Raw genomic sequence first — 18,809 nt, 5'->3', positions numbered from 1 at the left:
CAAAGTCCTCTCCTGTTATCATTTGTCTCAATTTACATTCACACCCTTCACCTGTTGGCCATTCCCTACCCACGGCCTCACCTTTGGCTGTGGGCTACCCTGTAGTAGCACCATGCTCCAGATATTTTTTTATATGAGATTAATATTCTTCTCCAGGCTTTTATCTCATATCTTGATCATTTGGCTACAAAAAGTAAACAGCACTTAGGCTGCTGGCACACTAGCACTACTTTGTAGTCCAGTCTCATTGTTTCCTTATTTTCTGTTGTCTGCTCATCCATCCAGCAATCTCAGTACAAGAAAAGAAGGTTACTCTTTTTACTGCAGAGTATTAATACTGATTTGTTCAATGCAGTCAAATCATCAATGAGATATTCAACTGTTTCAAATATTAATTTTTACACTTTTAATCAAATGATCTTCACACACATTTTTGCATATAACACATAACTGTGCTATGCCTAAACATTAATCTTGGATTATAGTAACATAATGTGTGGGGGGTAATATTTACAGGGCTTCAAATATATAAATATCTCTAATCCCAAGACTAACCAGTAAGACCTCCAAACACTGTTCAGTAACAACTTTTACTCACTTGAAGTGCCTGAAATATGAATGTCAGTTTAATTTCTCCATGTTTTTAAATGAGTAATCATAATGTGGGTTTTCAGAAAAAGTCATGTCTTTTAAAAAAAGCCCCTGAAGCTACTTATCACTATAAAAATAAGCTTTTGTGCTGATGCATTCTCTCTGAAAAAAACGTCTAAAACATCTTTTTTATGGAATGACTAATTACTATGAGGTGGGAAAAAGGACAGATATAGAGCTCAGTGGGAAATGAACTTTAATGGAAACAGTTGAAAAAGAAGGAAAACTCAAGTCAGTATCTGACACTTTCTTCTTCTTCTCCATAACTGATTTAGAGGTCTCTGAGGAAAAGCTCAATTGAATATATTTGTTGTTTTCTCCCCTCAATATAAAAATCCAGAGCTCAAAACACTGATTTTATAGGAGTCTTTCCAACAAAGTCAGCGTGATCACGTTAGGTCCCCAAGAGATACGTCAGTAGAAATCCTGAATCATATCTAAGTGCTGTTGTAGTTCCTCCTTAAAAGCAGTTGCAAACAACAGGTTGCTATACAAAAGGATATTTTACGAGAGGGGAAGGCAAAGTTTCAGATCAGTCAAAAGAGTATTTGAAAAGGATGCAGCTAAATTCTTAAAAGCTCTCTAACATTAGCTTTATTTCAAACACGCACAAAGTTCAGTGTCAGCGCTGTCTAGCCAATAAATCAAATTGGTAGACGAGACTTGTTTGGACTAGCAATGAAAAGTTAGAAGGGATTCTCCAAGAAAGCCACAAAGCAGCTCATTTAAGGTCAATTTAACGGTATTATTCTGTTTTTCTTCCAGCCCCGACATAAGATTTCAGTACCTCAAAGGAAATTGTAAGAGTATCTATTTGCATTCCCCCAAGGTGATTGGCAGTTCAACACCAATTAGTTCAAAATTACACTGTTACTAGTGTGCAATAAAAACAACACCTTTCATCTTTCTTACATAGGTAAGGATACCTTCAGAGCCAATAACTTTGATCAAGTAAGTATTTTTGATCCTACCCCACCCGTCTCTTTGGATTCAGGAAAACTAATAGCTGAAGGCAACTTTTTTCTTTTAATATAAAAAAGTCCCAGCTTTATTCTTCGACTGTAGGAGTGATGTGGGTACTGAAATATAATACACTGGAAACAAACATTTTCCCAAAGCCCAGTATCTCTTCAATAGATAAAAATACTAGGGTAGATAACACAATCAAACTTTCCCCTCCCTCCTCCTCCAATTTTCAGTTAGACACTGCAGACACCTGAGGAGGAAGAAAATTAGTTCCCACAAAGAAGATCTACAGTTTCACAGTTAGATTTATTTTCAAATATGAAGAGCTTTACAGTCATCAAGTATCACTTAAGCCTCTGCTCTGGTCCTCCTCAGTTTTAATAAAAATTGAACTCTTTGGTTAAATATATAAGCCAAGTATATATTTCAGAACACTTCACTGCAAACCTGCCCAGCAGGGTTACTTTAGCACATATATTTCCACCACCAATACTGTGGAAGAGTTGCAACAGCCATGGCAGGGGAAATGTGTAGCCAGATATATCTGCTGTGATACAGCAACAAAGAGCCTTACACAGTTTGTGAGTTAAGACACAGATTATGACCTCTAACATCACAGCACTAGATTTACTGATGTAATTAGCACCACCTTCATTTGTACACATTTTTTAAAAATGCAATAAACACGGTAAGCACGAGCCTTCATAGTTCTGGCAATAATGATGTCTATTTTTCTGGCGTAATTTGTATGCATTAGAAAGACTTCTAGAAGAGAAGATGAAGCTTTCCATGCTTCCCATATAAAGTGAGAACCATGCTTAAATTTACTTAACTACTCACAAAAATCCTGCGGAATATCTTCTTGCACATATATTGCCCCAACCTACGTGCTATACTCAAGTTTAGATTTTCATTTACTTTTCAGCTTAAGCCCATTAATTTTTTCTGTACACCAAACGATGGGTTTTCAAGCATTCCTTCAGGTGGGGGTGCCAATGCCATTTCCTCAGCATGGGAAACAGAGGAATTCAGCTCCCTCTCCTGTCACAGGATATTTAAGCCCCCACATCTTTCACCTCAGTAGGCTGGTGAGTGCTCCCTGGACCATGGGTGGGTTGTCGTTCCACTTTTCACTGAATACCAACCCATGTGCTGAAAGAGAATCCAGTCTTTCACTAGCAGCTGGGGAGCCACTTGCACACGTCCTAAATCCAAACCCATTTAGCAGACACCTCCACACAGACTAGGTCCACCCCACGAGTGATATTAAACTGCAATATGAACAACTGTTGCACAGACTTCTGCACAGAAAAACAGCAGACAAGCATCACCTAAATAATCACATTCCCTACCTGAACAGCAGAACCTGCCCTGTGCTACTTCCAATTGATACTTGAATAACCATCGGGTCATTCTTTTGTGTCGTACACAAGTACAATCACCATGACAACATAAAATATTCCATAACAAATATCTTACAGCTCCCAGCTAACATCAAACACACAGAACAATCATAATTACCCCATCACAGCTTCAAAGACATTCACTGCATGCACCTTTTTGAGTGCCTGTCTGTGACTGCACATTATAAACACGTGTAATAGTACAGAAACCTGGGCTTCCAAAACAGCAAAGGTGAATGTTACTTTTAAACTGAAACAATGGTTGATTTTAGCACAAAGAAATCATAAAATCTCCAGAAATTTTAAACACTGGAATAAAGATGACCACCATGATGTCTGCTATCAAAGGTACTTTCCCTCACCAAGCAACTTTGAAAGGAGACTTACTGAGACCTCAAAGAAGGAAGGATTGAGATATATGACAGAAGACTGAAAAGTAGGAGAGAAAAAGCAGGAAATTAAGAAAATTAAGACTAAAATAAGGCATAAGACAGCACAACAATGGGTTTGCCATGACATGAATATTCTTTGGTTTTCCAACCTGAAACAATTGTGGATGGATGGCTTATCCATGCTGTTAAAAGCAAGTCAGAAGATCTGCACATGATTTCCAGGTTTACAGAACCAATATATTTTCCGTAATTGGTACCTGCCATGTTTCAATACTCTTTCTCTTGGAAGCCAAAGTTTCATACTGTTTTTTGAATACTTCCAAACAGAAACACCTTATTAAGAAATGCAAGACTGTAATATTAAATACAAGAAGTCTATATTTTTATAATTATGCATTTTAATTATTTATTAATATAATTATTCAAAGTATTAAATTCATCAAATAGCTCCTGGAGTATAAAGGATTGGTCTGATTTTAAATGGATTATTGCCTTAGATTCTGAATAACAATGAACTGAAACACAAAAAGCCTCCAAATTAAAAACAAAATGCATATTGTAGGAAATGGAATCTCTTGCTTATAGAAGCCAGTGGTTCTTCAGACAAGGCTAAAATTGAGTCATTTACCAAGCCAAGATATTTTGCAGTAACAGTTGTGGGTCTGGCCACTGCTCAGTTGCTTCCTCAGAATATTCACACAGTAGAGCTGAGGAACACGTCAAAAACAAACCCAAAGCGAACCACACACGTAAGGGCCAATCTTGAACAACCCAGTGAGCAATGAAACACACACATATAAATGCTTCCTATGTGCTAAGATGTCGAAATTTTGGATTTTAAGAGAAAACAGTGAGACCGATGCTCCTGAGCAGAACCACTCTACCCTAAATACTGTATCTGGAGCAGAATCACAACAGGTATACCACACATACCATTAAGCTTCCTCTGAATTGCTTCTTCCTCCAAAGTGATGATATACATCTGCTCATCTAGGTCTTCCAGGATCTGCATTTGGAAACACAAACATGAACTGAGTATCAGAGGCACTTTTTTTCCTGACTGCACTAATATAATCAGGTTCACTTTGCTCCAGTAACCTATATTTTAAATATAGAGTCTACACTTTACAATACTGACACAAATGAGAACTTCACAGAAACATTATTCCATTCTGCTACAGATCTGTTTCTTTACTGCAAGTAAACTTCCTGTTAAGTTTTTATTTACATTCAGTTTCAGTCTAAAAAGATGGAACAGTATATCTGACCTACCTTCAAATCATATCAACCCTCACGCTCGATTTAAACAAAAATAACTGCAGATTTTGAAAAAGGATATTAAAAAGTTAACTTTTCACAGAAGCCAGTATTTCAAGCAAATATTAATTGCTATTGGAAGCTAAAACCAAATAAATTAAGTCTGTCTACCTTACTATCAGGTGCTTTGAGATTAAAATTTATGGATAGCAAAACAGTACATATTATCTTTGTATTTCCAGGATTGAACTGACCAATGAAAAGGAATGCAAGACCTAAGTGCACCCAAATTTTAGTAACTATGAACAAGGAAATGCAACAGCCAATCACTAGAGCACTTGTACGTGGTACAAACTTCTCCCATCCCTCACAGCACTCAGTATGTGAACAGAAGAATATCTGTGCATAAAAAGTTCTTTGCTATGCCAACTACCCACATTTCACCCATCTAAGTGTACCCCAGGTACCCTTCCTGTTATACAGCCTTAGTTTGCTCTTGGATCCTTTGCTCCTGAACTCAGAACAAGCCCACACTTTTCAGGTGTTTGTAAAACACAGTAGGGAATACTGGTAATGAATAATACTAGTAGCATTGATAAACATTGAAAAATCAGAGGGAGTTTGTATTATTATACGAAAAACTTTCTGTGGAAAAAAACCCCAGGCTCTTGTACTATATGAAAAATTTCAAATGAGTACACAAGTCATGGCTATAAAAACTCTGATCACCTGAAGTCAGAATTCCATAGAAGTGCAAGCATGCTAAAAGACAGTACCCAAATGCCATTCTACCTTCGCACAGGTTGCACAGGAGGACAGAATTGTGTGGCACTTACTGTCGGCTTCACCAGCAACTGACCCATTACTGTAAACATCCGTGAGAGTCCCACTGGCGTGCACACTGTGGGGGAAGAGAGAGTATGCAAAACAGTCACTTGTAAGAAAAAGACCAATTTTTTATTGGATGCTCACTGTGCTATTCCACACATAACCATTTTTTGGTTTTGAAGAGAACTGCAAGAGCTTCAAGGTCCACAAGGTGAAGTTTTAAGCACATTGCAATCATATGATTTTTGAACAAGATGAGCATCTCTCCCCTTCAAGAGTTTAACTGTGATTTTTTTCTTTCGGCAACAAAGAACATCATATTATCAGATATCTTAAAACTTTCTCAACTAATTATTTATTCAAAGCATGTGGCACCAGAGGATATGTCTACACTAGTAAATTCAGCAGTGCCAGGATACATTCCTGGGCTTTAAGAATGGATTGCCCACACCAGTATTTCGCTAGAACTATCCCTGGCATGATTTGCCCTGGGCAAATTAGCACATTCTCAAACAATTCTCAGTGCAGTTCTGGAGTTCATGCAGCCCAGGAACCATTATCATGAGGCAATACATACACAGACACCTTCTGCCAACTGCAATATCCTGAATGGAATGACACTGGCTGGACACTGCACTGGAGAACATCTCAGGCCCACTGCAACTATTAGCACAGCTGTAGCTGCAAGGTCAAGAGATCCCAAAGCCGCTTTGCTCTGAAAGTCATCCTGCAACTTCAGCTGGTAACAGGCTCAGCTGCCAGATTTTAAGCTATTTGCTAAGAAATAACAATGGGTCCTTTCTGATCTGTAACTTCTACGTATCACAGGAAAAATACAAGATATTCAAAAAATCTAACTTAAGCCAGTCTTCCTTTACTGCAGAGGAAGCCTGCAGGAAAAGGAGAAAAGAGAAAGGAAGTGATGCTCCAAATCACCACTGTAATAGGCTTTACTCAAACATTGCTGCAGCAACTAAACCAGCTGAAGATCTACAGAAGCTCCACTCCAGCAGCTGACTCACTGCTGTTATGTTGCCCTTTCAGCTACACAGACCTAACAGCTTTTGGAGGGCCTTAAATAACCTCAGTGATTTGCTTGTACAAGATACACGTAACTCTTCCAAAAATTGGCATTTAATCACAACGATTTTGGTGAACTGGTTTACAACAGCCCCAGAACACAGGATGTATTTTCAGCTCTGCTGAAACAAAACTACAGGGCAGATGCAGAAGTTTTGTAAACCAGTTTCCCATTATCAGCACCTCTTGTGAATCACACTCTGGAACAGGTTGCACCAGACACCAAGAACCACAGTGTTTTACCTCTCCCAGCTTCCTCCAAAGTGCATTTGGGAATCTGCACACACAGAGAACCCAGGGAAATTCACCAGACCCAGGAAGGTCTCTTTCATAGACAGATCTGCTTAGTATTAGGGACATTTCAGATTATCATTCCCCACCCTTTCTCCACAGTGGCAGCCCTGGGTTAGCTCTGAATTTATCAAGCTTGGAAAAGGGATGATACCATGACAGTCTAGAAAGTTCTGTCCCTCAGCAGTTTTCTAGAAAGCATTCAGGGATGGGGTTGAGATTATAAGTGGGATTTGGAGCCTTCCATGATGTTTCTTATTCCTCTAAACACAGATGACTCAACTCTGGCTAAGACCAGTTGATATAAAGTTGGGGGGTTTATTCCATTTGTTTTAAATGCAATTGCATAACTGACCTGCAGACTGGCCAGATACCAGCTCTGTGATTATGAAACCTGACTGCACCATCTTCCAACTCCTGTCTACACAGCAACATTTTCAATTACAAAAGGAAGAAAGGTAGTTTACTGAATATAGGACAAAGTGTTCCAAAATAATTTTCTCACCATACTGCCAACCTCCTGCAGACATTTCATTTAAAAGTTGTGCTTTTCTTTGCAGAATGGTGTTCCTATTTTTCACCTACCTACTTTAACAAGTTGTAAGTTAAAATTGTTTTGGGTGAGGTCTGAAGTTGCTCAAAACCCAGAAATGTAAGGTACCATTTGTTTAAACTTCAGAGCCCAAAGCTAGCAAATTTACATCTGAATTTAAACTTACTAGGAAAAGGAAAAAAAAAAATCAAACTCTTAACTTTCACAATCAAAAAATTTCCTTTAATCATGAAAAAAACCCCACCACTAAAAAAATCCCCCAACCCACACAATATCCCCCCAACATTAAATTGGTTCATCTTTTGGAATAATCAGGAAAATACTTACACAGAAGTAACAAGCATCCCATCAGTGATATACAGGAATATAAATATGGGAGGTAGAATTCCCAGAGGTCTGTAAAAAAACATTGAGCACAGCCTTAGCTTATTATACAGGCTACTTATATCACAGAATTTAAAAGAAAAATGGCACTGACTGAACGAATAGAGATTCTTTACAACCTGTGCAAATACTCACATAGTATTTACTAAAAATATACTTAACTGGAAACACTCATTTCTGTAATTAAAATTAAATTAGTGTGATCATTCTTCTGCATTCCATACCGTATAAAGACTCCATACTGGCAGCATCATTGTCTATGAGTGCTGAAGCCACCCATACGATTCCAAGGATAAGCAGTGCAAGAAGGATGAGCATTACAAGGGTTTCCAAAATGCGTGCTCTGATGCCCTGTGGGCAGGAGAGGGGAGAGGAAGGAAAGAACACAGTCAAGAAGTTTGAATCAGATATTTTTAAACATAAGAAAATTACAAATAAATAGCAGATCCTTCTTCCTAAATATATACTCACATTTTATCATGTAGACTAAAGCATAACATGTAATGCACATTTAAAAGGCAGTGCATAAAAAAGGAAGTACTTATGGTTTTATAGTGTCCAGATTGCATTTTCCCCCTTAAACCCATAGAAAAACGTTTTAAATTGCATATGCCTTACAGTTCTCATTAATCTCATTATTCCATAAAGTACTCTTTATACCATATGATTTTGCTCGAGCATTTTTAAAAGATGGATTACTTTCCTAATACTTTCAGCAAAGAAAGTGGATTAGCAAATTTTTATCTATGATTCCAATCAAGGGAATGGAAAGCCAATTATGGCAAATAGCCAAATGGCCCGGCAAGCATTAAACCCTGCGCAGGTACAATGCACCAATTTCCTTAAAATACATTCTGCAGCTGCAGCTGCACCACTCAGTCTTCAGAGCCCTCCAGCGCACAGCCGGAGTACTGCTGGCTCCTGGCTCCTGCTGCAGCCACCGTTCCCATCATTCCCATCATCCCTGCGTGCCTCGTGAAACACAACACAAATCACTCCTCTACAAGGTGACAGACCACAGCATTTGCTCCAGTCTAAACATGTGACAACGCTCTAATAGTTGCTCTAACAGCTGAGTCTTAGATTTGCAAATATAACTATACCAACACATAAAATCATGCCTACTTTTTGCCGGTGTTTTTATCACTAATTTAACTAATTTTGAGCAATAGAGCAATTTGTACACTTTCTTCAGGCATCCTGGCCTATGAAGGGACCATTAGATTGATGTTCAAATAACAATTTTACTTTTATTTTTCTTTGTTTGCCAGTTGACTGCTCCACAAGCAAACCCAACTCTTGTTTCTCACACAGGTTGACACCAACTTGGGGATATCTCACTGCAAAGACTATGTGGTAGTTAAAAGCAGAAAATTCGTTTTACTTCGTTGTTTGTCTATTTTTCTCACCTCTTCCCTCACTGCTTAAGTAACAGGGTAATCTTTACATGGCATTTACCCTGAAAATTACGCTCCCTACATAATCACAACAATCAACCATGAACAAGGACCTCAGGCATCCTGACCATGAGCACTGATCACTTGCAGCACACCAGTTCCTCTCCTCCACCAGGCCTCTGCAGAACAGCTAAGGTGGCACAAAGGAAAACAGACAAAAAGAGACCTTCACAAAATTCCCCTTAAGGATAAAGAGGACAGATGAAGTCCAAATCCATAAACAATCTCAAACAACTAAATTTCAAATTAAAGTAGCATAGGATAGGATACAGTTTTACTCCTAAAATGTATTTTGCATGTAAGAAAAGGAGCTTTGAGGTTGTTAAAAGTTGTAAAAATGTTATTTTTGTAGTGTTCAAAAACCAGCTTTCAGTCTTCCATTAATTATTTTGAAGGTGAGCATCAAAGGCAAATAATTGTGTAAAGTTTTGAACTTGAGTAATAAATTACCAGGAAACAAACAGATTACAGTCTAAGTACTGAGCACTGATAGAGAGCCTTTACTTTACAGCAGAAGACAAAGGACTAAAGAAAACCCAAAACTTTCATGGATACATCCACAGAGATCTACTTCAGGCTTTCCAAGACAATAAATATAAATCTACTGTCTGGGTTCCTGAAAGCCTCAGCCACAGAAACTGGATTCCTTTCTTCCCTGCTATGAGACACATGCACAAATCTCAGCCTCTCTGACTTCAGTTGTCACAGCAGCAGATTCTTCTGGATAAACCTGGAAAATATTTCATTTTATATAGTGACCTGAGCACCAAATCCTCCTCCCTTGGATTGTCAAAACAGACAAAGAAGAAATACACTATTATGGAGACAGTCAATGTAAATAACACCTGTAGGCGTTCTCTAAAGACAGGTAAAATTAGGATGATACAAGTAACACTCACTCTCAAAAAAAGGAATGACCACAGCAAGTACCCAGAGCTAACCATTGCTTTTGGCCACAAGTAACATTGGCATAAAACCCAGAAAAAGCCAGTTAGCTGCCCAATGAGCCTTCCCCAATTTTTTGTTTCCATGCTAGTTTGATCAATCTTTGATTCCTGGAAAATTGAATCAATCTCCTTTTGCTCTCAGTAGTTACATCTATCTCCACATGTGTGATACACCAACAATACTGCAGTCTCATGTGTGTATTGAAAAGTAGGACTGACAGCTCACTCCAAAGCAGGACATGGTTTATATTACAGCACATAACATACCAGGAATCACACGCTGATGATCATTTTAAAATAGTAAAATAATAATATTTCTAGGAACTCCAGTGAAATTAGATAGAAATATTCTGTCATAGACAGCAATGAATACCTGCTAACAGTCAAGGATTTTAAAAAAAAAAAATTATGACACTTAAGGCATATAGGTAAATACTTAATCTCAATTAGGCACCCATAAGACTGTGCCCTATGAAAACATTAATGTTCCAGGCACATTAGTTCATACTTACACACATTAGCGTACCTGTCAAACAGCTGCAATTTGTAAGGAATGAAAGTTACAGAAGTTTCCCCCCAAGCACTCACTCACATGGAGAAAGCCTCTGGAGAATCACAGAATGGCTGAGGTTGGCAAGGACCTCGGGAGGTCACCTGGTCCACAGCCCTGCTTAAACAGGGCCTCCTAGCACTGGATGCCCAGGGCAGTGTCCAGGTGTTTTTTGAGTACCTCCAAGCTTGGAGACTCAAAAACCTCCCTGGACAACCTGTGCCGGTGCTCAAGCACCCTCACATTACAAAGTAGTGAGAAATGAGCCTTAGACACACTTACTACTTCTTATTTCAGCTGAGGGTAGTTTTGTTTATTCCAGTGAAAAATCCATAGCTTGAACATTGTCATTAGTAACATCACTAATTTAAGAGCTGGACAAAAATCTATACTTCTGACTTTGAGAATGATACAGGTAAATACAAGCAGTGTTGCATTTTATTTCAATAAAGCAAAACTATCCAAATAAACCTTGAAATTCAATGGTTTTTATTTTTATTTTTTTTCCTGAGCAAAAACCTCTTCCCTGACATTTTGGTTTTGGCTTAACATTTCTTCTTTGAGTCACTTTGCTTCTCTCACACAGCCCCATTATATTGCCTAGATTTCTTAGACAAACCAAACATGCTGGCACATCAAAAAGAAATTCACAAAATACAGAAAATGTAATTGAGCTTGAATTTTAAAATTAAATTGGTAATTGAAATACATTAAGGTTTTTATACTTTGCTATACACTAAGAATATTGCTGTGACTTCAGCTTATATTTGTGTGGGAAAGAAATAAGGGAAGCAGAAAGACCTAGAAAAAATTTATTCCTTTCAAAAAAACCTCGTCTAGAATAAAGCCTGGGATTAGAAAGATTATTTGCCACTCAAAGATTAGAAAATCTGAATCTGTAATCAGGAGACATTGTCCTCAAAGGAAATAGATGAAGCAATGTAAACCACGGTTAGTTATTCAGACACTCCCTGAAGATATCCAAAAAATACCAAGAGTGACACAAACAGATTTTTTGCTATAGACAAGGGGTGCAAAAAGCCTCCTCACTTTTGTACATGTAGGTGTTGCTCCTATTCCTCAGGGATATGCAGAGAAGAGGGAATAAGCACTAAGAAGGAGAAAGAGATGAACGGGAAGTGGAACATAAAGAACAAAAGGGAACAGGACAGCACTAATGCAAGCTAAAAAGAAAGGTGGAAGTGTTGAAAAGAGTGTGATTTTTGGTCTTCAAATCATACATAAACTTCTCTGTACATCAAAAATGAGAGGGATGTTGCTCCTGGGAGGGACTTAGTTAGGGTCATTGTTTGGGAAGCATTAACACTCTCCACAATTTGAAGGGAGATGGCACTTCTCTTTCTGGAGAGCAATTTTAGTTTTAGTAGCTCCACTTCAAAGTCTTTTTCCATGAAAGTATCTAGAACAAAACATCAACTGTCATTGCACTACAAGCACATAACATCTTTGGTAACTGCTGAACAGGAAAACAAAACACTTCCAATAGTTCCACTCACAATTTCCTCAAGTGAGTTTCAGATTATCTGTAAAGCAAAAGCCACTTCTGAAAGTCAATTCCCTGTTGTCCCTGAGCAGAAGTCTAGCACCATACAGGCCAACCTGACACATAAAATGAGTCTCTTGTGGAAGATGGAAAAACAAAAAATATGGTCAACAAAAACTTCTGGAAGCAAATTACTATAATCCAATAGAAATTGTAATTAAACTGGTTAGCAAGGAAATTGGGGAAAAAGGACTGACAGATTATACTCTCAACGCCCCTCCCCACTCCTCTTTTCTTTTAAACTTCAAAGTTTCACAGCACATTTTCAAAATCCTCCTAGTTCTTTAACGTGAGCACTTAACCAAGTGAAGTATTTTATTAAAGGAAAGATGTTTAACACATCAATCCCAGTTGACTGGAACTTGCCAAAAGCTCAGTAATATCTGTCATCTTCACTACACACTAATGCGGGGAAAGTGGGGGGGAAAAAAACCAGCATTTTAAGCTCTCAAGGCCTGACTACAAATAAAAGCTGTCCTACAAACACATTCTACAGATCTTGTGGTTTGTACAGCCCTACAGACACCTGACTTTCAGACTTCTAATTCTTTAAAATTCAATTGTCAAGACATTCAGTAGTCTTTAGTTTAATCCTGAGCTACTTATGCTGCCTGGAGCACCAAGCCTAGGGGTTCGTGTTTCCAGAAAAACCTAATTTTAGCAGGAATGGTTTTAATTATTCTAGAAGTGTTCCGACAAATTTTTAATTGCTACTCTGGAAGGTGTCATCAAAGTCTTACCATGTTTCTTTCCTACTATGATTAACACAGATAAGTCATCCTGGATGACAAATAGCCAAAATATATTAAAAAACAGTACACAGCCAAAAAAGGTAATCCTTCAGCTGAAAAGGCCAATGAAGTACAAATGGCAACAACAATCTTGAAGGGGTAACAGATGTCATACAAGAAATTCAGAAAGCAAAATTACTAAGGAAACCATCTCTCCCTCATCAGTACACTTGTGTTAAAGGATGACTATTATGCCACTTACAACACAGTAAGACTTTTCCTGCTGTGCATGTTCACACATAATACTTAGAGACTGGTTTTACTTTGGAAGGGAACATGTGCAGTGATAGTTTCTTACAACTTTTCAATAAGGAAAAGGAAGAGTTCTTGATAATGGAGACAGTAAGCGCTGGGCGTTTTTCTTCCCATTTGAAATTCTGTGACTACTTTAAATTATATAAATGTATATATATGTATTATATATTTCTATATATATTATATAAATGTATATATTTTGTACATATACAAAATGCTTTGCCATTAAGCTGGCATGGGTAACAAGTGAAGACCTTCCTCTGGACACTGGTTGTCCACAAAGTTTCAGACATCTCACACAGCCAGTGATTAGCACAGGGATCTTTCCTGACCACAGTGACTTACACGGACAGTGCACAGGCAAGAAACATCCTGACTGCTCCTCCCTCCATTAAGGGCCTCGGGTTAACTCTGGAAAGTTTAAAAGGAAATCTCTGACAATTGCCATTCTAGCAAGGCTACGGTAAAACATGCACCACATTCCAGGAAACTCACTGTGGAAGATACCATTATCTTCCAAGCAGTGACACAACTCTGTGCCAGAAACTCACAAGTTATTTTTTTGGGAAAAAAAAAATGAAAGCAATCGAGCCATTTTTTGCCAATTTTTGCTCTGCCAGTTGTGGTTAGGAACACAAATATTCTTCAGAAATTTAAGCCTAGTTTTTAATGCTTTCCAATGCTTTATTAATTTTAACACATATGTACAAATATTTACCAAGAGTTCCTTTGTTTTAATGCTGATTGAATAAATAACTGATTAAAAATAATTGAATTATTAAAAACTTTCGACATGTTATTTTCTCTTTCCACAAGAGGCTAAATTCCTGGTAAAATCAAAGAGTTACAGCCCCATCATTACCTCAAGAAAAAGCATCTATTTGCTGAAACATTACCTGGCTATAGTGATTTTGATGAACATATTATTAGCTCCTATAAGATGGACATTTGTGGAGCTACGCTGCCAATGTGGGACATGGAATAGCTTCTGTTAATTCCGTGTTTTAATTTGGTTGCAAATTGTGCAGAAAAAAAACAAAAAAACTATTATCAATGAAGTAAAAATTACATGTTACACACAAAACCAGAGAGCACTAACTAGGTTTCTATGGTGCTGAATATTTGAACACAGTTCTGCTTGGACATCTTGACCTCTTGCAAGGTAGGTAAACATCACTTTTTACTCCATGCCCTGACCCATGGGGAAAGCCTGGGAAACATTTCTGCAGTCATGGCACATTTAAAGTACACATGAGGCCCATTGTTTTCATGTGTCAGTAAGGAGTCTTAGTAACCTCAAGATTTGCTCAGTGCAAGGCTGACTGCAACAAACATGCACACAAACATCTGCAGGAAAAATGGAGGCACTAGAAGAGTGAGAATTACAGTTGGTATGAGGTTGGGGATGTTTTGTATTAACACCAATTATAATTTTAGCATGAGACACCCCCTCTTTCTCAATTTGTGGGCATTAGTGGAGATGAGCATCAAGCATTCCAGCCATTTCTACAGTTAGACACCAAACTTGGAGTAATCTGGTTCCAACCTATTCAAGGCAGTGCAGAAAGAAGTTTTTTAATACGCAAAGGAGACCCATTTTGCATCAGGTAACATGAAACACTGCATTAAGCACACAGATATTTAGTTATGGGGTCATTACCTTATGAGACTACACAAATTACTGAGTCAAATCCAGAAGCTGTAGTTTTAAGAGAACTCAGTTCTTTAAAGAAACGTAGGTGCTAATGACTCAGAACCCTCACAGAGTGAGTTAAGAAAATTTTAATCAAGAAATAATATATTCAGGCATCAGATTCAAGTATTCAGAAAAAATGTTTCCTTGTCCATAAAGGAACCAAATACTTCAGGCTGTAACCAGAACTGACTGTGTCTTCTCCCACACCACACCTCTTCCCTCACAGAATCCTTCCAGCCTGTAGGAATGTTAAGATTAAAATGAGCACTTTTCATCACAACACAATACATATATTTTAAAGTTTATATTTATTTTCCACACAATACAAACACTAAAAAATCAGTCATAAAACACTCCCAGAAACTTTCAGCTGATTTTTGTGTTAGTATATTTTCTCACATGGTTTCACAGTGGTTACGATTCTGCCAATGGAGCAAGAGAAGGCAGCTAAAATCATTTAACTGTATAGAAGTTAATAGTAACACGGTGTAAGTAACAAAATCCAGAAATTTCAAAGAGAAACTAAGAACTAGAGAGAGAAAAACAAAATGAAAGTTAAAGGAACTTGATGGAAAAAAACCATAATTAATTATTTGGTACTGGCCAAAGAGATGTACCAATAAGTATTAGACCTATGCCTGCAGAGTTGGAAATGAAGGACCAAAATACCTCAACTTGAGGTCAAGAAAAAGATGTCTTTATTTAGTAGCCTGGTGAAAAGGACATCTATCCAGGATGCAGTACACCCACTGGACTGACTCCTCTGCCAAAGAAAACTTAGGCTCTCCTTCAAAGTCCCAGAGGAGTATCAAACCCCAGTGTTATAGTATATTTTGGGGTCCATATCCATCAAACTTTCCTGTTGACACCACTGCACAGACATAACTCAGTGAAATAACCTAAGAACCAAGATGGACTCCTTGCAGACTTGTATCCTTGCAACTGGCATAAAAAACAGGTTTTTCCTCACTTTTTTCCCTAGGACTTATTTAATTATCCAATAGAACAGGGACTCCAGTGAGAATGATAATATGGGATTCATTTATTGCCTAGCAATTAAGGCACTGTTTCAAATACATAGATTAAAATTATTTAAGGAAAGAGCATACCCTGGCTCTTCCACATCTAGGTATCATTCTTGTAGATTTAACACAGAAATAGTACATTAGAAATATTATTCCTCCCAAATTTTGTAACAGAATATATAAAAATTTCTGAAAATAAGGAAAAGCTGGACAGAATAGCAAAGAAAATGCAAACACACACTTGCTGGAATAAAATAATTACAGCCTACAGCTGTCAGATGTACACGACTACCCTGCTGCAGCCCATCCTAAAAAGGACAGATGCAGATCTACTGACACACAACCCAAACCTTTGGGGGAGAAGGGAAATAAGAAATGAAAGGATAACACTGTAAAATGATGACTGTCCCAACGTTACCCTCTCCCCCACAAGTTTGCTCTGCTGTTCCATTCTCTAGCCCAGCCCTCACTAACGGAGCTCTCAGATGCTCCATTCCTTCCACCTACCAAGTTTCCCAGACTTTCCAAAGCCACCTGCAACAACAACATGGGAGCTGTGGGATTTCTGACACTATGAGTCTCCCTCTAATCATTTACTTTTGGATCAGAAAGAATCTTTCCTGGTGGACTGGCGTGATAGGAAGATAAATACATGTTTTCCAACGTCTTTGTAGCTTGGCAGAGGATTAAGATAAGTAATGCAAAAGTATAACGAAAGACTTGGAATTCATGATTCTACTTCTGGCAGAAAGAAACCCTGAAGACAGCTACCAAAAGCAAATGACATGTAGAAGCACATAGGCCACTTTTAAAGTTCTAAAATGAAGAAAAATAATAGAAAAATAAAATAAAAAAATTAAATTAAATTCAAAAAACCCTGAAGTCATGTCTGTTACTAACACCCTGATAGGGTGAATAAGATAAGAAGAAAGGACACTTCTAGGAATTAGTCAAAGCACCAGAAAGTTGGAAGTTTCTATTAATAAGCTAGGAAACCCTTCTAAAAGCTACATCAGGGGAAAAAAAAAAAAGGTCAGGAGAAATTCATTGGTTCTCCCTCCTCCTTTGCTGTAAATTAAGTTGTGGTCTGCTTCACAAATCCTTACTACAGATGCATTAGCTCCTTCCTTGTGTTGTCAATTCAAAATAAGTAATTCTTAATACAGAACAATCCTTAATGTGGAGTATTTCTAGTAATACTAAAATAATATAGACTAAAGGTCTAAGTATCACGTGGTTATCAGTATTAATAAAAGCCTGTTGCTTTTAGAAAGGGAATCAAAAGTGGTGTTTGCCTAGTAAAGTCTCATTTAATAAAAGGAACTCCATTAGAAAAATGTTTAATGCCTTTCTATGATTAGGACACTTATATTAAACCTTTCCACTATCAATATAAAACTATATGGAAATTTTCTTCTCTGTGAATTAAAATTCCAATAATATTAAATCTGTAAAGTATTTTTAGATTTTTATATAAATTAACAGAAACACATGAATAGACTTATAACAGAGACAAAGTTTTTGCTTGTCCTGAACTGTCACTGCTTGATGTTAATGAAGACTTAAATGAAGACACAGACTAATGTAAAAGTATTCAAATACTCAAATCTTAATAAGATATTTCTCATGCATAAACCAACCATTTTTATAAAACAAATCACATTCTTCAAAGAGGAGATCAATTTAATGTTTCTTACCATTTAATAAGAGAAACTCAAACACTGAAATGGGAAGATGCTCATATTGCCTCTTGAAGCTTTTAACTCAGACATGTCAAATCCCTGAGGCACCTACCTGCCTTTTTCCATTGACTAAGAAAGGGGCCTTCTAGATCCCCTGAATTACAGTCATTTCAGGGATCCTGCATGTGTGAATACTTCCCTTCCAAAGGATGGTAAACTTTTCTAGTTTAAATGAAACAGTTACATTAATTTTATTATAAACTGAAAATAAATAAAAAAAGAATAAATACATCTCAGGCTTTTTAGACACACATCTGTCATCTACCACAAACAGAAGGGTCTATAGAGGGCATTAAGAATGCTCCATCCAAACAAAATTTAAAACCTACTCATTTCTGCCTAAAAAGAAGTGTCTTAGGGAAAAAGTCTTTTAGAATACAGTGCTTCAGTTTACATCAATCATAAATGAAGATACTCAAGCATAGCACTGGGAGCTGTTCCATCTGCACACTTTACAAGTAGCAGAAGTATTTAACATGTCTATTTTTGCTCATGCAGAACTCCACAAGTTATCCTAAAACCAAATAAAAACTGTAACAGAAAAAACCCCGCTCAGTTTATTCACTAAGAGAGTAGCAGAGAAAATTATTCACATCTCACTCCATTTGCAGGCTTCCAGCTACATGTTAAGGCTTTCAGCAAAGAACTGTGGAAATTCTAGAAAGCATAAACACGCTACATACAGCACAAACGTGCAAGTTCAGGACGACGTGGGCGTGGGGAAGGCACAAAAGTTCAGCAATGCACCTCATTCCTGGCTCAGATGGGGTGGAACAACTAATGCTCCAGTGCTTGCTTCCAAAACTGAGCACTTTTACAGACGACTCTACCTACTCATAATGCGTCACCTAATGCAGTTTCTCACAGTGTGCTGGAGAAGTCGTGGTCAGAAAACCACAATTCAAAAGAACACAATTTTTTTTGAGTAGTATTTTTATCCCGATATTACTAACAATCCCTGGTTCATCTTGTTACTC

At 37.6% G+C, this 18,809-nt stretch overlaps 1 protein-coding gene across 2 annotated transcripts in view; it reads right to left on the bottom strand.

Moving 5' to 3' along the window:
* Window positions 1-18,809, bottom strand: part of LMBR1 (limb development membrane protein 1) — a 68,303-nt gene that overhangs the window by 15,090 nt on the left and 34,404 nt on the right. For both annotated transcript variants that reach the window (XM_032688286.1, XM_032688293.1), the window contains 4 exons: window positions 8,030-8,156; window positions 7,749-7,817; window positions 5,506-5,570; window positions 4,346-4,418 (listed from right to left, as the gene is read on the bottom strand). In XM_032688286.1, coding sequence (XP_032544177.1) covers window positions 4,346-4,418; window positions 5,506-5,570; window positions 7,749-7,817; window positions 8,030-8,156 — 334 coding nt within the window. The remainder of the gene's footprint in view (window positions 1-4,345; window positions 4,419-5,505; window positions 5,571-7,748; window positions 7,818-8,029; window positions 8,157-18,809) is intronic.

The sequence above is a fragment of the Chiroxiphia lanceolata genome, chromosome 1, assembly GCF_009829145.1.
Source record: "Chiroxiphia lanceolata isolate bChiLan1 chromosome 1, bChiLan1.pri, whole genome shotgun sequence".
NCBI lineage: Eukaryota > Metazoa > Chordata > Aves > Passeriformes > Pipridae > Chiroxiphia > Chiroxiphia lanceolata.
The sequence above is the reverse complement of the archived record's forward strand: the minus strand, read 5'-3'. Positions and strand labels throughout refer to the sequence as shown.